The sequence below is a fragment of the Pongo pygmaeus genome, chromosome X (genome assembly GCF_028885625.2).
Source record: "Pongo pygmaeus isolate AG05252 chromosome X, NHGRI_mPonPyg2-v2.0_pri, whole genome shotgun sequence".
Lineage (NCBI taxonomy): Eukaryota > Metazoa > Chordata > Mammalia > Primates > Hominidae > Pongo > Pongo pygmaeus.
In genome coordinates, this window is record NC_072396.2 from 114639468 (window position 1) to 114664594 (window position 25127).

The 25127-nt window shown below is 46.0% G+C and overlaps 1 protein-coding gene across 1 annotated transcript in view; it reads left to right on the forward strand.

Annotated features, from left to right (window-relative positions):
• RTL9 (retrotransposon Gag like 9) overlaps positions 1-23577 on the forward strand; it is a 41216-nt gene extending 17639 nt beyond the window's left edge. The window contains exons 3-5 of the mRNA XM_054473167.2: positions 12381-12534; positions 17811-21908; positions 22446-23577. Of these exons, the coding sequence (XP_054329142.1) occupies positions 17862-21908; positions 22446-22565 (4167 nt within the window). The 5' untranslated portion in view covers positions 12381-12534; positions 17811-17861 and the 3' untranslated portion in view covers positions 22566-23577. The remainder of the gene's footprint in view (positions 1-12380; positions 12535-17810; positions 21909-22445) is intronic.
• Positions 23578-25127: the final 1550 nt, after the last annotated feature.

Genomic DNA, 25127 nt, shown 5'->3' on the forward strand with positions numbered 1-25127 from the left:
AGCAGGAGGACAACAAATATAGGCCCCCATATGTCCTGGATATGCAAGTCCCTGCTCTCTCTTTCCCCACCCTTGCTTCCTGAATGTTTCCAAGTGGGAGAAGTCCCAGCACTTGAAATTAGCAACACCTCACTTCTGCACAGCCTTTTGGCAAAGAGCTTTCACAGCTGCCTTGTCATGCATCCTCAGACGCTTCTAGGAGCAGCATTTTATAGGTGAGGACCCTGTGGTTCAGGGAGGTGGAGAGATTTTCACAGGCTAACCCAGACAGTCAGTGGCAGACTTGTGTCCGGGAAGCAAGTCCTTGACCTCCTGGCCTGGTGGCCCATCCCCAGCAGAGCACTGCCAAGAGGGCTGCTCCCGGGTGGCTCCAGCTGCTGCTGTCTGTGAGCTCGTGAGAACCTGTCAGCTGTGGCTCCAAGACCTGCCTCAGTGATTGCTGAAAACGCTGCGAGTGCTGAAAACCAGGACCCTCAAGCCGAGCCTGACGTCAAATAGTTTATTGAGTACCTGCTATGTGCCCACCACTGTGCTGGTGCTTATGGGAGACAAAAGAAGGATAGTGCATAGCCCGTATCCTCAAAGAAGTGATAACTTGAATGGGGAGACAACTCTTAGATACCAAGTCCAAAGGCAATTCCAAGGACTTCTCTCTCTTCCACTAAGCAGTCTGTTGTCAGTGACAATGACACAGGAACCCCTTCTGAATTCATCTGTCTTATCACAGGCCTGGGGTAGGAGGGGATGGGAGGATGACTAGGAAGGGTAATGAGGAAGGGCAGGGAGATGGGTGAAGAAAGGGAAAAACTGGAGCTCCTAATAAACACCAGGCACATTGTGAAGTTTATATGTTATACATAGATCATTTGTATTATGCTTATCATACATGTACATGAACATATACACCCAAACACATACACAAACACATACACAATCACTTTCCAGGGATTGACTCATCTATTTGGCTCACTCTCAATCATGAAAAGAGCTTAGGACAGTGACACTTAGAAAGCCCTGAATGAGTGTTAACTAGCCTTTCTTCTTATCGTGATCATCTTCATTGTCATTATCAGCATATTATATAAATTATCCCGTTTATTTCTTCTAACTACAGGACTTAGCAACTATTATTTTTATTTCCAGTTTACAAATGAGGAAACCAGTACCTTATTTCATCCAAGCTTGTGGGTACTGAGAATATAAAGAAGAATTCAATATGGTTCTAGGCAAACTTTGGGGCCTTCCCTATCTAGTGGGAGGGACCGACGCACACATAAGCCCTCATGGTCCAATAGGTGCTGTGGTAGAGGAACGTATCTGGGGAAGTTGAGGAAGGCTTCACGAATGAAGGAGCCTTGAGCAGCATCTTGAGGGATGGCAGGTTATGTCAGGAGGAGCAGTGGAGGCAGGGGAAGATATTCCAGGCAAAGCGAGCAGTATTTGTGTGACAGGACCTAGTGCATGTTTCAAAGGGCAGGACAATTGTAGCTGGGTGCATCACTGGCAGCAGCAGGAGGGGAGTGGACGAGTGTTTGGGGTCAGCTATTCAGAGCCCTGTTGGTCAAGCTGAAGGTTTTGTTCTGTGAGCAAGAGGGAGCCACTGGAGCTTTTTATTAAGGCAGATTTGGGACAGGCTAGGAAGACAGTCCTTACCAGGGTTTTGAAGGATTGGAGGAAAGAGAGGCCAGCTGCATGCGGACCAATTGGGAGACCATCTCCAGGGTCTGAGCAAGAAGTGGAACAGGCTCTGAACCACAACTGTGGCAGTGAGAGCCGAGAGGAGGGGATGACTCAAGGCACATGTCAACAGGTAGAAACCTCAGGGCTGGCTGTCATGGGGTCAAGGAGAGGGAAAAGGTGACAAGGACCCTGAGGTTCCAGCTTGGGTTCGTGTTGATACTGTCAACTGAGGCAGGGAACACAAGACTGTTAGTAGAGAGGGAGAGTGAGGGGAGACAGGTGACAAGGTCCATTTGGACTTGTTGGGTTTGGAGTGCTGGATAGCAGACACGTCCAGTAAGAAACTGGGAATCTTGGCTTTGAGCCCAGCTGAGACATGGGGGCTGGAAAGCCACCACAGTCGAGGGATATTAGTTGACCTCAGGGGACTGGATGGGGTTTCTCCTCTCCCATTTTACTCATCCAGGGCAAGGGCTAGGGACAGAGCCAGGTGAATACCAGTATTTAATGAGGGAGGTGGTGGGGGACACCAGCCCAGAGTGAGAAGACACTCTTCTTTGGACCTTCCCAGAAATGTCATCCCTTTCCCCTCATGATCATGGTCCTTGTTCCAGGGCTGCACTCAGGCCAGTGACAGAAGGAAGGGAGGGACGGAGGGAAGGAGAGAGGGAGAAAGGGAGGAAAGAAGGGAAGGAAGGAGGGAGGGGGGAGGAGGAAGGAGGGAGGGAGGGGGGAAGAAGGAGGGAGGGAGGGAGGAAGGAAAGGGAAGAAGGAGGGAAGGAGGGAGGGAGGAGCTCTGTGCACAGAACTCATGCCTGCACAGGGGCCATCAAGCAAGGACAGGACAGTCACTTCAGCTCTGGAGTTCTTTAGTGTGGGAGTATCTTCTAACAAAACCTAATAAATTAACAGCTGTGGGTTTGGGGCAGCAAGGACAAAGACCACAACTCTACAGTGACCCCTGGAGCACTCAGTGCCACTGACTGCGTCTCCACTGCTGCAGAGCTGGGAGCACATTCATGACAGCATTTTTCAAGCTCCTGTCTGTGCAAACCACAGCCGGTCTCCTAGGAGTCCTGACACTTTAATTAGACCTAGCAGGTCCCAGAACAAAATCCCATAATCCCCAAATCTATAGCAACAAGTTAGGCATGAGAGTTTTAGTTACACTCTGGATGTAAGAGAACCCTAACTGCCACTTTCTTTCTGAGTCTCTGAATGACCTTTGACCAATCCCTTTACCAGAAATATTTATCCAGGATGGCCTTGGTCTCTGACACCTTGAGGACTTCTACTTTCTCTGTTAAATCCCTGGAACCACACCAATAATAGTTCTGAACATTTTACACTCATCGTCTCATTTATTCCTCAGGAATATTATAAACCCTGTTTATATATATGTGTAATATTTATAGTAACAAGAATAGCAGATATTTTGCTGAGAGGAGGCATGGTTCTAAACAGGTTACATGAAGTAATGCATAATTCCACATGAACAGCACTGTGAGGTATTATTACTGTCTCCATTTCACAGGCGAAGAGCAAATCACAGAAAGAATGAGTAAGTTGTTCAAGGTCACACAGCCTACAAGAGGCAAAGCCTGCCAGTGTGGCTCCACTGTGCTATTAACCAGTAACGTCTTCTATAGCCCCAACTAGCTCAAAATGGTTCTAAATGAAGAATCGCTGTGCGTTTTGCACCTCAGACTGCTACATCGCTGATTTAGGTCTGGAGTCTAGATAAGTGAAACTACTCAGGGTCTTTGTGAAGTAGCTTCAGAGCTGCTGCTTGGACAAGACTGGGTCAGAACTTCGAAGGCATTTCCACGTGCTCCTGGAGAGTCAGGATGTAGGCTGGGGTTCGTTATGCGACCCAGCTGTGTGACTTTCCTCCCTACCCCTTACCCCCATTCACCAAGATAGAATGCACTGTTTCTTAAGGTGTGGCTTAAGGAGAGCTCTTTAAACATGCAGATTCTAGGGCTGAAGCACAAACACACTCTGTATCTTTATAGAGATAACTGCTGGAATATGCATTTTAGTAAATTCTCAGGCTGAATTACTTTGAGAATCATCAGAGTCTACTTTGACAGGATATAGGCTTGTCTTCTGATTCTAGAAGTACCATAAGCCTAACTAGGGGTGCTTCCCACTCCTCTTTCTTGCTGAGCAGAGAAGCAAGGGGGACTAGAATGCAGAGAACATGCTGAGGGCATGCCTGCACAGAAAGCTGAACTCCTTGTCACCACATCCCTTGAAAGAGTGAACTCTGTATCCCCAGGAGAGGATGGGGAGGGACAGAGAGAGGAAGCTATGGAAAGCCTCTGGAAGCCTTAGTACCCTGGGGCCCAGACAAGGGAGTCCCCTGAGGGAGGTAGAGAGTGGGGCTGTTGGAGGAGGAGAGCAGCTATGGGCCAGCAGCCTCAGGAGCTGAGAGTCACAGTGGGAGTGACTGTGGCTTCAGAGTGATGCCATAGCTGCAGTGAGCTGTACAGGAACCAGAGACCCAAGGTTTTCTGTAGGGCTCCTTTTGCTTTGTTAGTGCTTCAGGAGTTGGATCCTTCTGGACCATGATCTCCCAGAAGTGATTCCATTTCTCCTCTAGGAGGTGGGTAGCAAAGCTCAGTCTGTGGCTGGGGAAAGCCAAGGAAGTGATTTCACGAATCTTTAGCAGTGAATCCATCTATTTAGTTAGCAGGGGGATGGAGCAGATCAGAACTAGCGAGAGGAAAGGCTTAGGAATGCTCTCTAGTGGGACTGGGAAGAAAAGGTGAGAGGGTGACATTAACTGAAAGAGACGGTGAGCCCCTGACCCCTGCAGTTGTGAGACTTGCACTGAGTGGGATGATCTGCTGCTATAACCTATCCTCAGGCAATGAAGCATAAGCAGAGAGCCAGGAGTGTTAATCATTGCTGATTTTTATTAAGCATTTCCTTTCTACTGGGCACTGTACTGATGCTGTACATGCATCATCACATTCAGTCTTCACAACATTATATGATAGCTCCTATTACTGTGCCCATTTTACAGATGACGTTTAGATAGGTTATACCACTTGCCCAAGGCCACACAACTAGTAAGTGGCAGAGCCAGAATTTGCACCCAAGTGGTTTTAATCCAAACCGTGCCCACTAGGCCTTAGGAAGGAGCCCACATAGAGCTTTGGGGATGCTGCATTCTTGACCTGTGGCTGTACATGGGCAACCCCTCTTCATACCTTATAGCTCTTGGTAAATGAAGTGAATCACTGTATCTACCATCAATCTCCTTGGGAATGAGTTTAATGCTGGTATCAGAGGAAGCAAAGGGTGGGAAGAGGGTCTCAAAAGTCTAAATCTTAGTGTGGTCCCCTCCTTTGACCTACCCTCTCTGGGCTGAAGAAATGCCAGGATTGAGGGGGCAGCAGATTGTTAGATCTGTTTGTTCCATGTACTGAGGCCTCATAACATTTTTGGAGCCCTTGTTCAGTGACTCAGGTAATTCAGCCTGAGGGTACCTTTGCAGGGAGTTCCCCTATCTCTTATCCTATGTTAGTACATGAGATTATTCCTCCTTCTTGTACCCCAGTTACGTTAAGTGGGTCTTATTCCCCAAATCCTGAGTCTCTGCCCCAATAAGTTGCCTGTACCCCATTTTAGCAAGAATGGAATCTTCCCTTTCTGCCAACAGAGCTTCTTGGCACTTTGGCCTTGCCTGGGTCCTGCTTTCAGACTCCTGTTCTGAGGCTCATGTTTGTACCTAGAATGATTTCATGTTCCTCCTCTCTCTTTGTCCCTCTATCAGAACCTGCTTTCAGGATGGGAGATTTAAGAGGCTGATCCTCCCAAGAGGTTGGCATTTTAACTGATGCCAAAGCCCTGAGTCAAAAGAATTATATTCTTAAAAATTTTCAAGCCCTTGGGAGCGGATGGAGAGATTGGAAAGGCCAATGGAACATTCTTAATGCTCCTGGAATGCCACAAGGTGGACATAAAATTCAGGCTTCCGCCAAGACAGGACTTGGATTATTTTTGTTATAATCAGAATCCGTAATCTGCCCCCACCCCAGCACTCAGGGCTTTGATCAAAAGTCTTCCAGACAGTGAACCTCTATGATCCAAGCATCATTTTCTCAGAGCTCCTTAGAAAGAGGAGAGCTAAGAAACTTCATGAATTACCAAGGACCAAGCAAACAGGCGGTAGTGAAGTCAGAAACAAATTCCTCCCGAGACTAGTTTTGTCCTATAGCCTGAAAACAAATCCAGTCTCCACCAGACATAAGTTGGAATCCCTGTCTTGATTTTTTTTTAGCACTGATATTAACATTTTTCTTCTCAAATCCTCTTCAGAACCAGCCCTTTTAGAACACAAATTAGAAGCTGTTTATTTTGTCAATCAGAGAAACTGAAGGCAGCCAGCCTTGGCCAAAGGAACATCTTATCTTTTGCCTTTGCTAAGGACAATGTTCCTTCTATTGTGCTCTGTGGAAATTAAAGGGCAAAATATGCTTGCCTTCTTTTATTCTTATTCATGGCTGAGGGTCATATGAAAGTTCAGAGAAGAGCACAGTTTTTAGTATGGGTCGTGGCAGGTTTTCCAGATGGCTTCCTAGCCAAGATATTCCTCCCGCTCACCTCCAAACAAGTTATGTACCCCTAAGAATGATTTGGTCTCAGTGTTAGGGGAAGAGGGTAGGTAGCAGGGCCTGGCTTTGTCATCCTGGGCTATTTTGAGGGGATTTCAGCAGTCCCCGACAGAAGGACAAGAGGGGCTGATTCTCCCTTTGTGAGCAGCCATTGGAGCTGCATCAGGGACTGACAAGCCTGCCAGAGACAATATCCTCTCTCAGGAAAGCAGTAAAAACATCAGAAATGCTCCTTTCCTGGGGAGCCCTTAGTTACTTTGGCCTCTCTTTCCATTAAAATAGGAAAGCATTGAAAGGGACCATTCGTGGGATAGCGTGGAGCCTCCCCATTGTGGCAGCATTTCTAACTGCGTTGAGAATTAACCATATTGCTCTTCCTTTTTACCACGGAGGAGTTTCTAGATTTTTATTTATACCCTACCACTTACAACATCTTTCACTGTTTCAGCAAATTGCAGCATAAAAGATGGAGAAGCCAGCAGGGGCTGTGCCCACAATAATAGCTGTGGTTGCATTTAAGACATTCAAATGCCAAGGGTGCACTTCTCCCATTAAGTCCAACTTAAGAAATCAGGTGTGCACAACATTGATGAACAGAAGACCCCAAAGGACAGGTGGAGTTTCTGGTATGCTGTGGTGGGGGGGTGGGGTGGTGAGCTTGGGAAAGAACGAACAGGCATTTTCATTTTCCAAACTAAGAAGCAGTTTCGGGCGAAGGGGAGCGGTGGGGATGTCAGAAATTCTTCTAACACCATGGACCTGCCCACACCTGAGTCAGATAATGATGACCTTCCCTAGGCCCTGCTTTCCTCTCCCCCTCCCCAAAAGACAGCATGAGCATGAGTAAGCCGGGTACTTACAGGTGCAGAAGAATTTGGAACAGGAAAATGGAGCTTACAGGCTCCCGAATGCCTGCCGAGTCAGTTGCATCAGATTAGGAAGTGATGATCCTAAGAATAAGATGTTTGGAAAATCTTGTCCCCCGAAAGCCCCCTGCTTTGTCTTCTCAGCCCACATCCAAACTCAGACTACCCCCAGGATGTCTCTCATCCTGCCAGACTGCCTGGTGCCTCCGTGCCCCTTACCGTGAGGGTGCTGGCAGCCACACTGCTTCTTTGAGCCTGTGGCCCGGCAAGGTAGTCAGGCTCATGGGATTAGGTTGGCAGGAGCGACTGTCCTCTAAACGATTAGCCCAGAGAAAGAGAGACAGAGAGAGCAAGCAAACCCGAAAACGGGTCCAGGGTAGAGAGCTCCAGGTCCTTAGCATGTTCCTGGCGTATTCCGAAAGTGGCATCCACAGCAGAGAAAGTGTCCCAAAATAGCTCAGGCTGCCAATGCCTTGCTGAAACCTGAGAAAGAATTGCTGAATTTAAAGATCTGGGTCGCTGTGGGTGTGTGATCAAAGTGCAGATTTGTTGGTAGGAGGAACTCAAGCCATGAGCTTAGGAGTGACATGAGGTCACTTGGGTCACGGCCTGCCTTCTTGTTTCCAACTTGCTGAAGTTGGTGGCAGTGTCAGAGAGCTCCTCTGTGGTGAGGCAGGGGTTTGGAAAGAGGTCCTAAGGATGCTGTTTTCATGCCCAGGTCTCTGATGCGCTAACAATATGAAATAGCAGTGCCCTGTTTTCTGCATTTCAAACAAAAGAACTGATACTATGCAAAGGTTTCTTTAGGTTATTGCTCCATGTCTGATGAAATTCCCTTTTCAGTAGATTTTTCATTTCTTTTGGCCTTTGGCATAAGTAAATGTCAGCTTCTTAAAAATCAACAGAGAAGAGCAAACAGTAGGGTCTCTGTGATTTTCTTGGGATTTGAGAAATCTTCTCTCCCTAGCTTCTGACTGGATCATGTCTGTACATTGCTGCCTGTGGTCCTGGAAAGGACGAGGTCCACCCAGACATGCTGTCTCATTTTTATATTTGCTGAGATCTTGGGACACTCTCCTTTCATCAGGTATGTCAAAAACCTTAGGATTGTCTGCAGAGAGTGTGGTTCAGTATGTGGAAAGGTCAGCATATGTCATTCTTGGACTGGCCCTGGGGTTTAAGAAGAAAAAGCCCAGAATTTGGTTTCCAATTCCAGCTCTGCCTGTCTTTTGCTGTATGAATTTGGGCAAGTCGCTTCTCTTCTCTGGACCTCAGTTTCCTCTTCTGTAAACTGAAGACAATAATGTTCATCCTAATTCTAACCCAAATGGTGTAAATAGTAACTCAAAGAGTTGAAAGAATGCTACAAAGGGCAGGGTTTGGCACTCTCAGTAAGTGGTGACATTTTTCAGTTCTTCAAAGGTCCCTGATTGGTAGCCACTACCTGCATCCACATGCCTATGGCGAGCTCAAGACATCGCACAGTCCTAGGCACTATGAGCTTCACATCTAGGAGTCTAAATAGTTTCCACTTTCAGTTGTGGGACTTTTGGCAAGTAGCTCAATGCTTAGTAGCTCAGTTTTCCCATCTGTCAAGTGGGTATACAAACTAATAATAATACAGGTCCACAATCCCTTATCTGAAACTGTTGGAGCTAGATGTGTTTTACAGTTCAAAATATTTGGATTTTAGAAAAGCAATGTGGTACATATAACATGTATATCACACCTTAAGAAGATCCAAGATAATACCCTGTGATCAAACACATTAATATTTCTAAATGGGATAAATGAATAGCCTCATGTCAATTCAGGCCCAGTTTTGCCACCAAATGAGCTTGCCATAGAATTTCAGTTTTCAGAAGCTTTGGGATATCAGAGAGACACATAGGAAATTGTGGACAATGAAAGAAGTTAATACTTATTTCGTGCATGTAATGTACCAGGCATTGTTCTAAGTATGCATTAACTCATTTAAGTGGCCCAATAAGCCTATGAGGTAAGCAGTACTATTATTATCATCCCCATTTCATAGATGAGAAAACTGAGATTCAGAAGTTAAATCACTTGCCTAGGGTCCCAAAGCCAGTTAGGAGCAATGCTGGGATTCCAACCTACACAGTTCAGCTCTTATCCACCTTCTCTGCCCAACCCGTGGGGTTAAATTGAGGCTTTAAATGCCTACAGGGGCTGAGCAGGTCGCTGAAAAAGTAAAGGTGGCCCTATGGGTACTGAGGCAAACTGGTGAGCACGTGCCTCACCTACAGGGAGCAGGTTGTTGAGATCTGGCTGATTGTTGCTATATTGGAATTTGGATCGAAGTCTTTCTGTGTGTTTGTGTGTGTGTGTGTGTGTGTGTGTGTGTGTGTGTGTGTGTGTGTGTTTCAGAAAAGCCAGAAATCCAGCTTTCTATCTGAAATTTCCTGACTTTTAAATGTTGGCAACTAATTTTAAAAAATGTTTAAAACGTTGTACGGGTCAAATAAACTCTGTCTGCAGTCTGGATTTAGCCTGTGGCTGCCAGTTTGCAAGCTCTGCAATGAGTAAATAGATGTGAAAGTGCTTTGGAAACTTAAAAACGTGCTGTAGAAACAGAAGAGTCTAATTTTAGGGTTATATCTTGTTTTTTCCTTGACTGTGGTCTAGTTTTTTAAAAACTTGTGTTCCCAACCTGATGAAGATGAAAAGTCAGAATTTAATAGAGACTTCAGTGAACTTGAGTACTTCATTCCTTTGGAAGGCTGGATAAATGAGAAGCCTAGGTGTACTGGATGGACTAAGCCTCAGAATTCCTGCCACACCCACAAGCCCCTTCTAAGGAGTTTCCATCCACAGACCCTAGCTGAGGGAAGTAGCAGTTTCTTATGAATAGGTGACTATGCTTGGTACCACGTGACCCTGCTTCCCCCAGCAATAGCCACTTGAGCCAGGAGAGGGCATCTGATCCATGAGCAGTCATTCTATAGGCTGGCAAACAGCCTATTAAGGAACCTGGGATGAGAACTTTGCCCAGCAAGTACAGTTACTGAATTTGGACCAATGAGAGTCTCTCTCTTGGGGAGTTTGAATACCAGACCTAGAAAGAGTGAGCAATTGGCAACAGGGGCAGAAGCTGAACACAGAGAAGGCAGGCAGCGGGGACCCCGGATAAACAGGACCAGGAGAGATTACTGAACTTCAACTATGTGCCAGATTCTTTATACGTTGTTTTGTTTAAAACACTCAAAGAGCATGCGAGGTAGGTACTGTTATTATGCCTCTTTTACAGATGAGGAAACTGAGGTGAAATAACTTGAAGTATTGGGGTTCAAGCCCAGGCCTGTTTGAAGTTAAAATCAGAGTGTAGGAACCCCAAAGCCAGTGGTTCTGAAACTCTAGTGTTTCAGAATCACTTGGGTTAAATGCAGGTTCTTTGGCGTCACCCCAGACCTATACTGAATCTGACTCTTTGTGGGTAGAGCCTCCCTCCCCCTACAAATCTGTGTTTTAGCAGTTTTCCCAGGGAGCACTTGATGCAGGGTTTCCCCATCACACTTTTATTTTGAGAAATGCAGTTTCAGAGGGTATGGCAAGTACTGTGTACTGTGCTACCTTTACCTACAGAACCAAGGTCAATGTCAACAGATGTGGTCAAATTCCGATTTAAAGTCTTTTGGAAATAGGGACAATTATGTAAAGAAGAGGACATTAGTTTGTTCTCTTCTCTCATCAAGGAAGTCTACATTGTTACCAGTTATTTGAGAGAAGAGAAGATTGAGATGAATGCTTAGTAGTTGTAAACACGATCGGATCTGCACTTCAGGGTGGGTGCAAAGCTAGCATATGTTCACTAAGCATTTTCCATGAGGTGCATAAACTGTAGAAACTCAGTGCTCTGGCAACAAAGAACATGAGAGAAAATTACCAAATGCAGATAGACATATTGTAAACCGTGGAGCTTAAAATGTAAACCTACTTGCTAGGCTGATCATAGAGGTTCTTCTCAGCCCCAGAGAATTTGTGTAAGAATCCTGTCCATGCCTTATTTACACCATTGATTAAAAATGCTAATCAGGAGAGGATCAAGGCTATGGACCTCCTTCTAGGTTGTTGCAGAACTCCCACTCTGGCAATGGTATTCAGCTGGTTTTGAATTTTTCTGCTTTAAGAACTATCCCTGGGAAGACTAGTGGTCTGAAGTTTGGTTGGAGAGTCTCAAGCCGGAAACGGATTTGTGGTCCAAATGCTTAATGGCATCAGACACTTACTCCTACAAGAGAGGCATGTGGTCCAAGGGGTGGCACAGGTTAAATGTGATGGCCAAGTCTCGCCTCAGCAGGGCTTGAATCTGCACTTGGCAACTTTTATTTCTCTCTGTCCATTCCTGTGGATACTTTATCTGTGTTAATGTCCTCATTTAGGCTGAGGTCAAACTCTGTTCTTCTCTCTTCTGGCCAGAAAGACTTCCTGTTTTACAGGTATACGATCTTATCTGTGTTGATATTTTAACTCTGAGTGATTCCCTAAAGCAGGTCCTTGGACAAGTGCCCATCCTCCAGGAAAATTGCAGCAGTCCACCGCGCAATGAGAAAGCCTGAGGACTAGGTAGTAAATGTTTCGCAGAGAAGAGAAATCTATTTCATGTATTATTCTTTATTCTGAGGTTATTTCCTTTTCTTTTGGTGTTGAAAGGAAGCCCTTTCTTTTTAGAAAATGATGATTCGTGGTTGTTCTGTTTCTTAATGATTTTACTTGGGAAAATAAAAATCTGGGAAGTTCAATATCAGTCCCTGAAATTTTGGGTTGCATTAGCTGCAAGTCTGGGAACCTGGTCTAATTTTGAGTGTTCTGCTAGCACCTCTAGGTACCTCCTATTGCCACTTATGTTCTAAGTGCTTATAAATTACCTGCTTCGCAATCTGCAGCAGAATCTCTCCGAGGATTGACATCAAGCTTACAGCTTTTGAGTTTACGGTATACTGGTCTGTAGTTTCTTTATTTAAGAAAATTGGGACACTGCCCATTTGCAGTCCTCTGGTATCCCTCCTGTTCTCTCTGATTCCACAGATCCTTCAGGCCGGCACCTAATGCAAGGCAGTTCCGTTTGCTCTTCTTATAATGTTCTTTTCCCTATAGAGTTGGACATGCATATACATGTTGTTTGGGGAATTTGCAGCACATCCAATGAAAGCATAATTCCCAACTAACAGTCAAATCCTTTTCTTTGGAGCTACCCAGAACACACCTACCCTCTCTTCCATATGACAGCCCTTCAGAGACTTGAAGACAGTGTGTGACTCTCCTGTGAGTTAAGAGCACTGGCTGAGTCAGACAGACCCGAGTGACAAGCCCAGCTTCGCTCCCTCTCAGCGGTGAGAGCCAAGGTAAGTTACTTCATTTTAATTTCTCTCTAGTTCAGTTCTTTAGCTGATTTAGAAAATGGGAGTAAAAAAGCCACTTTATTTGTTTATCATTCAATAAATAAGATGAGGTATGTAAAGTGTTTAACATAGTGCCTGGCATAGTAAGCACTCAGTAAATGCTAGCTATTTCCCCCTCTTTATTTATAAAGAGCCGGTGCGCATTTTAAGTGTCAGGGCTGTGGGGGAGGAAGGAAGTGGGGAGGGCTTCTACTTCCCCGAATGATCAAGGAAGGAAGAAGATCCTAAAGTAGACCAGGTATTTCTTTAGCCTTAGGTTGTCTGTTTTCAGTTATCTGGATGCCTATTTGCTAGGGCTTGGGGAGAGAATATTGTTGAGAATCTAAGGAAAGGCTTATTTTCAACAGCTGGAAAGCTATTTGTTGACATATTGAACCGTCTCTTGTTTATTCTTATTTCCCCGAGCAGCTAGCCATGCAATCCCCTAAACTCAATTACCTTTTGTGAGGCGGCAGGAGCATGACACCTCCTAGCCGTATTGATCAGTGCAGACAGGGTGGGACGTGAGGGACCTGAGAGATGCTAAGCAGCAAATTCTGGGCTTTTCCTTCCTTAGAAGGCCTCTCTTCTCTGTGTTCCTAGAGACTCTGGCTTTAATAGAACGGAAGTCTATGCCTCACATGGGCTGAGCATGCAAGAACCCTCTCTCAGTAGCCTCCTTAGAAGCAGGCTGATGAAAATAGTCACAATGGGTCAGAACTTGGAACCCTGGAGTGACCAGTGCTAGCATGGTTTTCTAACTGCAGCTCTTTGCACACACTGGGTTTTGCAAGCAATTGAATGATATGAACTCTGAATGCCATTGCAGCTAGAGAAAGTTTGGAAGGAGACACACCCAACTGTGAACAGACAGAGGAATGGGACTTGCGGGGGATGGGGGGGTGGGGCATTTTCAGGAGTTTAGCTTTATCTGTACGGAGGATTTCAAGTCTTTATCCTAAGAATATATTCCTAGATTACTTATGGAGTTACTAAACATAGATAAAAGTTAGAGAAAGAAGAAATTATTTTTGAAAACAAACCAAAATTAAACACAAAATAAAGTGGTACAACCATTAAGCTTGTTGGGGTAGAAACGTCGCTTGGGTGGCGGGGGGATGTCGGGGATCCCTAGAGAGAGCTTGCAAGGAGAGGAGTGAAAAAGGCTTGAGAAAGAACCCTAGGGAACATATCTTTAAAAAAAATAAAATTAACTTTTATTAGTTATTTTCTTTTCGTATTATGGGTCCATTATAGACCAATGAGAAAATACAGTTAAGGAAAATGAAAATTAAAAATCCCCTCTAATCCCATCATTCAGCTGTGGTCACTGCTGGCGTTTTGGTATATATCCTTCCAGATTTTTTTTCTATGCAGAAATCTACATATTTATCTTTATGATAATCAGATCCTCGTGTACACATTAGAATATATTTTCAATGGCTACAATAGTGGCTGCTACAATTGCACCATGATTCGTTTAATCATTCAACAAGTTGTGTTCTAACATTAGATACTTAGGTTATTTCCAAAATTGTTGCATTAGAACATAAACAACAGTGTCCCGTAGCTGTGCGACATTGGGAAAGCTAACTAACCTCTCTGTTCCTCTGGTTTCTCATCTGGAAAATGAAGGTGCTAATAGAACCTACCTCGTAGTATGTTGTGAGTGTCAAATGAGATCATATAAGTAAAGCACTTAGCACAAGGCCTGGCACAGTAAATGTTAGCTTTAATTGTTAGGTGTGTTAATAATAATAATATTAGTTGTGAGGCCATTGTTAATAGAATGGCTATTCTGTGACTTTTTTTTTTTTCTTTGAAGGGAGAGGAGAGCGACTGGAATTTTTCTTTTGAGTAGTATACTATAGTGAGCTCTGGGGTCACACAGAGCTGTGTGCCTTTGATCATGTCAATTCATCTCACGGAGGCTCAGTTTCCTTACCTGTATACTGAGAATTTAAAGGATCTAGCTCACAGGGTAATTGTCAAGATCAAATGAGATAATGCTGGTGAAGCCCTCAGCCCCATTCTTGGTATATGGGAAGAGTTCAAGCAATATCAGTTGTTGTTGTTGTTAGTATTACTACAAGGATTCAGCCATTTGTAGTAAGAAAGTTTCCTTGGTTTGTGGTGTGGGGATGTAGGGGAGATGGCAGTGAGAAGAGTACTCCGAGTTTCTAATCACTTGTCTGATTACAAAGAGACAAAATTATTTTGGAAACAGAATGGCCAGGGCTGAAATCTGGGCTTTAAAAAAATTATTATTATTATTTTATGTGACCGTGGTCACATAGACTTCTCCAAGCCCATTTCCTCATGTATAAAATGGGAATGATCTCAGTGCCTACCTTACAGGTGTTGCTGGGAGGTCGGAATTATATAATGCATGTGTAGTGCTTAGCCCAAGTGCTCAGTTGTTGTTGGTCGTTAATTATGAGGTTTATAACGACCTGAATGCCTCCCTTGTCAAACTCTATATCCCTATACCTGGGCTACTTGAACTTCACCTGGAGGCTTTGCCCTTTCCAAGGCTCAGGGACCAATTCTCCCCTTAGACTGAGGGTTTCTCCCCTTAGACTGAGTGCACCAGTTCAGGAAAACTGGAGTACTCTAGTAAACCTTTCTGCTAGCTCTACTCTGACCTTGTGCCCCAGTTCTAGAAAGCAGGCTGTAGCCGTGTTTGTATGAACAAGCCCTCACCTGGTATGCTCAAGGCTGGTATGTTTTTCTTGCTAGCTGTCTGAAATCCATGGAGCCTTTCTGTTGAATCCTAGCCCTGTGGCAGGGATATCGGTTGCTGGATTTTTCTCCGTGTCTCTGACCCTGGGGTAAATTGTCTTTGTTATGATCACCATTACAGGGCTCTATTAAGGTGTTTTCTTGCCAGCCCCCACTGTCCATCCTCCCAAACCCTCTTTCCCTGCACGTGAACCTCTTTGAACGTTTCTGATGCTGCTCCACTCAATCTCCAGCCTCAGTTTCTTTCCCTCGAGCCCTCTGCCTGTGCTTCCGTGTCATATCAGTTGCAGTGCCTGGGTCCCAGTACTCCTGTGCCTGCTCAACCGCAGAGGGCACGTATCTTGTTTCCTGAGCCAGTACCCTTTTCATCTCATCTTTTTAATTGTGTCAATCTCCTCTTTTCTTTGGGCAGAGTGGGGTGGGGCATAGGCTGGTGGGACTGTTGGGGGCAACAGGGAAGAGGGGTGGAGTTGCATAGGCCAAGTGCTAAAGCAGAGCTTCTGGAGGACTGTCAAGTGAAAGGCGGCCAGAGGCAAATGTCAGAGCCTATATAGAGGCAGGAATCTGGGACCAGAGAGACAGAGCAAGCAGTAGCAAGTCAGGAGCAGCGGGGCGGGTGGGCGGGCAGGCTGGCTGGCGGGCAGGGGGGCGTGGCAGGGGATAGCAAAGGGAGATTGCAGAGAACAGCTGTTGGTACTGGGTCTTACTTTAATGAACTGGCTGGGCATGAGGTATAAGTTAATTGGCCAGAGTGAAAGAGCTAGGGGCGCAAAGGATATTCTCTCCCTCTTTTCCGTCACTGGCAAGGTAAGATCTTTCTGGGTTTTGCCCGGTGGGAAACTGTGGCATGTTCAGATATTTTTCTGAAGATGGGAGGTGGAGGTCTATGGCTGCTCTTTTGACTCATCTTTCCCAATGCACAATTATTACAATAACCAGGGTGTCAGCAGGAGGCTAGCATTTCTTTTATGACAACCCGTCTTGGGGTTGTCCAGGCTGGAGACAGAGGCAGGGGTCTCGGTAGTATGACTGAGTAAGGGGGAGAGGTGGATCTTTATAGCACAGCGGTGAAGAGTAGGGGGCTCTGGAACTGGATGGACCCAGGAATCTATGTGACCACAGGCAAACTATTAAGCTTCTCTGGGTCTGAATTTTCTCATTTGTAAGATAAAGGAAGAGTACAACCGAAATCTCTTAGTGTTGCTATGGGAACCACATGAGATGATACATGTAAAGTGCCTAGCAGAGTGTTTGCCAGTCAGTGCATGCTAAAGAAATGTTCACTGTTAGCATTTCTGTTGCAAGTTTTCTCATTATTATGGAATCACAATTCCATGAGGTTGATGACTTTTGTGACATTGTCCCAAAGTAGCAAGTTTTCTGCTTTTGGCATGGGCAGGCTGTGGGGACATGTCAACATTGTGTAATATTTGCATTGGCTTCCAAACCCTGTGTCCAAAAGCCCCTTCTGGGGCTGATTATTGGAGCAGGCTGGAGGGGTGAGGCTCTGGATTGCCCACCCCCATGTCATCAGAGAAACTTGAAACTTGGACATGCTAGAGACTGGGCTTTAAGTGACCCATGATCTGGGATGTCAGAGAAATAATTGAATGCAAGCTCAGGGATGCCAAACACTAGGCAACCCCCAGGAGGGGGGTCAGAGTCAATGATATACAGTTTGTTACTGTTGCAGTGACCCTATTTTAGCCTTGACCCTGGCTAATCTGAGAAAGCTGGTAAAATGGGGATAATAATATCTATTGCCCAGGAGATTGTAAGACCCAAATGGGATAATGCTTACAAAGGCCCTCACGTTATAGGAAGTTGTGACAGTTGTCTAAAGTACAGTGCCTGGCACATACTACATGAAGCAATAAATAAATAGTGGTAATGGGGTGGTGGTTGCTGTTATTAATAAGAATAATGAAAATAATAAGCAGAGTTTTCAGTTCATGGAATGTTGCTCTTATTGATCAGATAAATGTCTCCCTTTTCCTGAGAACATTCAGGGCCATCAGACTAGTAAAATGAGGATTAAACCACTGGCAGAATTCAATGAGCCCCAGGAACTAATGATTATCCTGGGGCAAAGGACTTTCCCATTCAGGCCTGCCAGTAGTACCTTGGCTGGCTTGTGAGTACTACCGTGGGATAGAATACAGGCCAGGAACCCGCATTTCTCATATCTGGCCAGAAGGTGGTGCTGCTGCTTTATTTGAGTCAGGACTGCCCAGGCTCCTGGCTGCGGAGGTTGCTGGCGTTGATAGCATTTACAAACTGAGAGGCTGGGTTGGTTTGAAAAGGATAGAGGCAGAAGGGATATTTGCTCCAGCTCCAAAGTTGTTCATTGCTTCACAGCTTCTTTAATCTGATAGCCTCACCTTCAGTGCCATATACCTGACAATGCATAAAAACAGGTCTCCACCATGAACAATTTGTCTGTTTCCCAATCTTCTTGATACTGGCTTTTGACCTCTAAACTTGTTTCTTGTTTACAGATTTTCTTGCCGCTTGGGCTCCCTCCACACTGTCCTGTGGCTGTGGCAGATATGTCAATACCCTTACATTCACTGCGATTCAACAATACAATGAGGGAGGAAAATGATGAGCCCCAAAACAAGCAGATGGCCTTCTCTAGACCAATGACAGAGACCAGAGCAGACGTACAGATTCTGCATTCTCATGTACAGTTGCCTATAGTCTCAACTTCAGCCTCAGACCCTGGAGGGACATCCACACAGTTGATGACATCTCCAGTCTTTGACACCATGTCTGCACCTCTAATGGGAGTACCAAACTCTGGAGCATTGTCCCCACCCCTAATGCCAGCCTCAGACTCTGGGGCACTTTCCCCATTGCTAATGCCAGCCTCAGACCCTGGGGCACTGTCCCCATTGCTAATGCCAGCCTTAGATTCTGGAACATTGTCCCCATTGCTGTCCACTTCAGAGTATGGGGTAATGTCCCCAGGGATGATGACAATTCCTGACTTTGGAACAATGTCCACAACGCTAATGGTAGCACCAGATTCTGCAGAGATATCACCATTGGCAATGCCAGCTGCATCCTCTGGAGCGATGTGTACACCTGTAATGAGCACTTCATCCTCTGAGGCAATGTCCACACCATTAATGCTAGCCCCAGATTCTGGAGAGATATCCCCAATTCTAATGCAAGATATGAATCCTGGAGTGATGTCTACACAGCCAGTGCCAGCTCCCAGCTCTGAGGCAATGTCTCCATTGCAAATTACAGATGAAGACACCGAAGCAATGTCCAAAGTGCTAATGACTGCTCTAGCCTCTGGAGAGATATCTTCGCTGCTAATGTCAGGCACGGACTCTGAAGCAATATCCTCACTGATAATGTCAGCTGTAGCTTCTGGAGGAACATCACCCCAGGCAACAAGCACCCAAAACTCTGGGGGAATACCTACCCCGCTCATGTCAGATCTAGACTCTGGAATAATGTCATCACTTTTAATGTCATCTCCAGGCTCTGAAGTAATGTCCACACCGCTACTGTCAGTCCCAGATGCTGGAGAAATGTCCACATTACCAAAGCCAGCTCCAGATGCTGAAGCAATGTCCCCAGCACTAATGACGGCCCTACCCTCTGGAGTGATGCCCACCCAAACGATGCCAGCCCCAGGCTCTGGGGTGATGTCCCCATGGTCAACACAAAATGTAGACTCTGAAATGATGTCTAATCCACCAATGAGAGCAACAGCCTCTGGGGTAATGTCTGCACCACCAGTAAGAGCTTTAGACTCTGGAGCAATGTCCACACCGCTAATGGGAGCCCCAGCCTCTGGAAATATGTCTACATTGCAAAAGACAGTTCCAGCCTCGGAAGCCATGACCACCTCACTGATGACAGTCCCAAGCTCTGGAGTGATGTCCACAGAGCAAATGTCAGCCACAGCCTCTAGAGTAATGTCCGCACAGTTAACAATGGGCAAAACTTCTGGAGCAATGCCCACAGGCTCTATGAAGGCCGTGGCAAAACAACACACGAGAGCCACAGCCTCTGGAAAGATGTCCACGCCACTGAGGAGAGCTCCAGCTTCTGGAGCAATGTCCACCCAACCAGTTATGGCAACAGCCTCTGAAACAATGTCCATGCCACAATTGACAGTCCCAGCCTCTGGATCAATGTCCATGCTGCAAATGAGAGCCCCTGTCTCTGAAGCAATGTCCATGCCACAAATGAGAACCATGGCCTCAGGATTGACATCTGCAGCACAGATGAAAGCCATGACTTCTGGAGCAATGTCCACCCCACTAATGACAGCCCAAACCTCTGGATCAACATCCACCCTGTTAATGAGAGACACAGCCTCAGGAGTGATGTCCTGTCCACAAATGAGATCTCTGGCCTCTGGAGCATTGTCCAAGCCACTAATGACACCCAAAGCCTCAGGAACAATGTTCACGGAAAAAATGACAACCACAGCTTCTGAAGCAATGCCCACACTGCTAATGAGAGACACAGTTTCTGGAGCTCTGTCCATGCCACAAATGACAGACACAGCCTCTGGAGGGTTGTCTGCATTGCTAATGAGAGACACAGCTTCTGGAGCAATGTCCACATCACAAATGACAGCCACAGTCTCTGGAGGGATGTCCATGCCACTAATGAGAGCTCAAGACCCAGGAGTAATGCCTGCCTCACTAATGAGAGCCAAAGCCTCTGGAAAGATGCTCAGTCAGCCAATGAGCACCCAAGATCCTGGAGGGATGTCCATGTCGCCCATGAGATCCATGACCGCTGGAGGGATGCAGATGAATTCCCCAACCTCTGATGTGATGTCCACACCAACAATGAGAGCCTGGACCTCTGCAACAGTGTCCACACCACTAATGAGAACCTCAGACTCTGGAGAGAGGCCCTCACTGCTCACAAGAGCTTCATCCTCTGGAGAGATGTCCCTACCACTGATGAGAGCTCCAGCTTCTGGAGAGATAGCCACGCCTCTGAGATCCCCCACTTATGGAGCCATATCTGCTCCACAAATGACAGCCACAGCCTCTGGAATGATGTCATCCATGCCACAAGTGAAGGCTCCCATCTCTGGAGCAATGTCCATGCCACTAACAAGATCCACAGCCTCTGGAGGGATGTCCATGCCACTGATGAGAGCCCCAGACTCTAGAGTGACATCCACATCACAAATGATGCCCACAGCTTCTGGAGACATGTGTACACTACCAGTGCGAGCCCCAGCCTCTGGAGGGGTGTCCCCACCACTAGTAAGAGCTCCAGCCTCTGGAACTATGTCCACACCACTAAGGAGACCCTCAGCCTGTGAAACTGTGTCCACAGAGTTAATGAGAGCTTCAGCCTCTGGACATATGTCCACTGCACAAACAACAGCCATAGTCTCCGGAGGTATGTCCAAGCCATTAATGAGAGCCCCGGCCTCTGGAACAATGCCCATGCCTTTAATGTCAGCCATGGCTTCTGGAGAGATGTCTATGCCGCTAATGGAAACCATGGCCTCTGGAGCAACGTCCACATTGCAAACCAGTGTTGCGAACTCTAGATCTATGTCCTTGCCACAAACAACATATACAGTGTCTGGAGGGATGGCCACAGCACCAATTAGAGCCTCTCCTTCTGGAGCAAGGTCCACATCATTTATGAGAGACTCAGTTTCTGGATTGATGCCCATGCCACTACCAAGAGCCACAGCCTCTGGATGTGGCATGGGTATGTCCATGCCACAAATGACAGCCACAGACTCTAGAGGGATGTCCACACCACTAATGAAGGCCTCAGGCTCTGGAACAATGTCCACACCACAAACAGCCTTTGGAGTGATGTCCACTCTGGAAATCAAAGCCACAGACTCTGGAGAGGCATCCACCTCTCACATTAACATCACAGCCTCTGGATCAAAGCCCACACCGCACATGACTGCCACAACTCCTGAAACTGCGAAACCACCACCAAAGGAAGTGCCATCCTTCGGAATGTTGACCCCAGCACTCTGTTACCTCTTAGAAGAGCAGGAAGCAGCCCGGGGCTCATGCTCTGTGGAGGAAGAGATGGAGATTGATGAGGAAAAGCAAATGAAGGGGTTTTTGGACGATTCAGAGAGAATGGCATTTCTGGTGTCTCTTCATCTGGGAGCAGCAGAGAGGTGGTTCATCTTGCAAATGGAGGTAGGAGAACCTCTCTCAGATGAAAATAAATCTTTCCTGAGAAGATCCCAGGGCGTATATGACTCCCTATCTGAGATAGACATCCTCAGTGCTGTTCTTTGCCATCCCAAACAGGGCCAAAAGTCAGTCAGGCAGTATGCCACTGATTTCCTGCTGCTGGCCCGACATTTGTCTTGGTCTGATGCCATTCTACGGACCAGGTTTCTGGAAGGACTCTCAGAAGCTGTTACCACCAAAATGGGTCGGATCTTCCTGAAGGTGGCTGGCAGCCTAAAGGAGCTGATAGACAGGTCTCTGTACACCGAGTGCCAGCTGGCTGAAGAGAAGGATTCCCCAGGCAACTCAAGCCAGGTTCTGCCAACAGCCTGTAAGCGGAATAATGAGGAGGCCATGGGGAATGAACTGAGCTCTCAGCAGCAGACTGAGGAGGTAATGAGGGGGAAATCCGCTGAAGGTTTTTGAGCAGAGAAATGAGGAGGTCACGACAGGGAATATATCCTGCTTCCTTGAGTAGAATCGGGAAGAGGCAAGGGGGAGGCATGGAGCTCCTAGACCATTAAACCCCAGCAGTTTCATCAAGTGAGCATGGCTCTGCAGTTATTTTGGGTATATTAACTACTTTGAGGAGCAATGTCCTGCCCAAGTTACTGAGGACGTGGGATAGTTGAAGTACTAATTCTTCTCATTATGAGGGAACTGGATGGGTTCAGTTCCAATTCTCCCCTTGTTCCAAGTCCAATTCTAATAAATGGGTCTTTTGGGAGCTGGGGCCCATCTACAGCAACATGTGTTGTGGAGTCAGGTCACTAGGGAATTAGAATAGCCTACTCCTTGGTCACACTGTATGCAAGTGAGATAAATTAGCAAAGTGCCTTGATCTGCTAAGTCACAAAACTTATCCAGGCAGAACACCCGTTGTCATAATAAGTGTGGCTCTTACCTCTGTTGTCTTTTTCTCACTCCCAGCACCAGCATGTTTCCAAACGCTGTTACTACCTGAAAGAGCATGGAGACCCCCAAGAAGGTCTTCATGATCACCTTGGACAGAGCACAGGCCATCATCAGAAGGCCCATACCAACAAGTAAAACTCCATGGAATCTTCTCCTGTGATATCTGACTCGACCGCTAACTGGAGGACTGGTTCCTGGACCCATTCCATTCAACTACATTATAAACCTTGTTGCCTTCACCCTTCAGCCTCCCGCTCCAGGCACATCCCACCTTACCTCTCACTTGGCTGATTTGACCTTCTCTTTCACCCACATGCCTAAGACCTGCCCTGACAATCAGAGTATGGACTACAAGAGTGTATGGTGTATGAGGTTCTGAACTCCCATCACCACCAAGGCCAGTACTAGTTCTTGGTCCAGGGAGAAGTCTAGGCAGGATAAATCATATCTTACCTCAAAAAACCCTTAGCGTATCTTGCCATGTGTCAGCAGGCAAACTTGAGGAAGCCCTGGTTCTATTTCACCTGGCAGAGGAGCCTATAAGGAGAGTGATGCCCACTCCTATACCACCCTTGTAACCCAGTAGACTTGCCCCATATGCCCCAACTCATAGCACCTAAAATGGGTCTCCAGGGTCCTTGCCCTGTTTATAGTATCCATTCTGAACCATTCGTTTTGACCCATAATAATAGTGATAGTATAATGGCAACCAGTTATTGATAATGTATCATGTGACAGGCATTGGGCTAAACTCTTGACAAGCACCATCTCACTACATTCTTACAGTAACACAACTTGTTCTTGTGTTGTCAGCTTCTGACCTCTTGATCTGTTGTTTATGGCCTTTGTCTTGTCCCTCAGTGGGGGTTCTCTAGCTCTGACCTCTGGGTGACCCCCTCAGTTGTTGATTGCTCTCACTCCCCTTGGCTGTTGTGCTTCATGGCCAGCACTCTTGATGAGGGTCTTGGTCTATAAACAGGCATAGATAGTTAGAACATAATGTGAGCAGTGTTTGCCTTCAGGTGGTGGGTTATGGGTAGTTTTTATTTTCTTCTTTCTACTTCTCTATACATTTCAGATTCTCTACAGTAAGCATGTGTTACATTTGTAATTATAAAAGTAAATAAACTTCATTTATGAAAAAAGAGTTCATTGTAGCTCCTAGAATTTGATTTACTGAGTCCTTTATTCATCCAATATTAGTTATGTAACTTATGTCAGCTACTCTTTGGGGGACAGACAGATAAGAATCTTGCTGATATGAACATTCCATTCCAATGGAGTGGGGAGAACAAGAACACACTGAACTTAGATTGGAATTGTGAAGGCTGTGAAGAGAAGAAATCAGGACAATGGGGAATTTGATGCAAATAGGACCAATTTATGTATTCAATAGTAGTCCATATAATTGAGTTACTCAAAGATCTTTCAACAACAGTAGGAGAGACATGATTAGAAACTTATTTTAAATAGTTAAATTGGCAACAGTTTGGAGACAGGATGGAGGAAGGGATCAGAGAGCAGCTGAGCCCTCTACTGCAATAGTTCAGGTAACTGACTGGCTAGGTGACTCAATCTAGGATGGTGGCAGCAGAGATGGTAATTCAGGAACAGAGACCTAACCTTCTCTGAGGACCCAAGTCCACTGCTCCAGGACTCAAGTCCACTGCTCTATTACCCTAAACTTTGGGTCTGATTTCAGGAAGAGGAAAATGATACTCAGGAAAGACAGATTGGCAGATAAATCGGCAGCCCCATGATACTGTACATAAGAATCTGGCTGTGTGGGTTGCCTGCAGCTGCCTCAATCACCAGTGCTTTTGCCTCAGGAAAAAGAAGGTGCAATAAGTCAGGAAATATGAATTCCAGAAAGAGAGATGGCCGGCCCCTAGGGACCCAGCTTTCCCCTTTTTCTCTGGGTCTGTTGGCTCACACCTAGCCCAGTCCAAGACCGAGTGGAGTTTGGACATCCTTTTTCAGCCAGGATTGCTCTTAACTAGGAAAAGCACTGTCGAGTTTTCTCTCTGCTGAAAAAGAAATGGAAAACATAGAATTCACAACTTATGCTTGGAAAATGTATACAGAAAGGACAGTGTCCTAAAAATGAACCTGATTTTCTTATAGCCATGATAATGGAGAAGGATGGCAATTCTTTTATTTATTTTTCTCCCTAGCCATTCTTCTTTTTGTTTTTGCTGTCCTCTCCTTCAAGCTAACATCACTAGAGATAAATGGAACAAATGAAGCCCAATCATACCCTGCCAGAGCTCAGTCCCTGTTCTTCTACCCATCCTAAAGCTTTTATTTAGAAATGTTTCAAGAGCCCCTCAGCATCTACGTGGAGCGGGGCTATCATATGCCCAAGTACTTGACACCATTTCATCTGCTATAAAATGGGGTTTCAAGTTTCTCCAGGCCTCACTGGTCCATGGGTAAAAATAAAATCCCATAAGTAGGAAAATCTCAGATGTCATGGACCCCTGTCCCCACCTGTGTTACAGAATCTCAATCCCTTGAAGGTTTTCCCCAATGATTTGTGGCAGATTTCAGAAGTTTCACATGCTCTGAGATAGTCCTCTCCTGTTGTTCTTTGACTCCTACCTTGCCCCATGGGGGTCAGCTGCCCACATTGCCACCTGAGGGGAGCCACTACACCCCACCCAGATACTGGCGGGTGCTTCTGGCTATGAGAACACA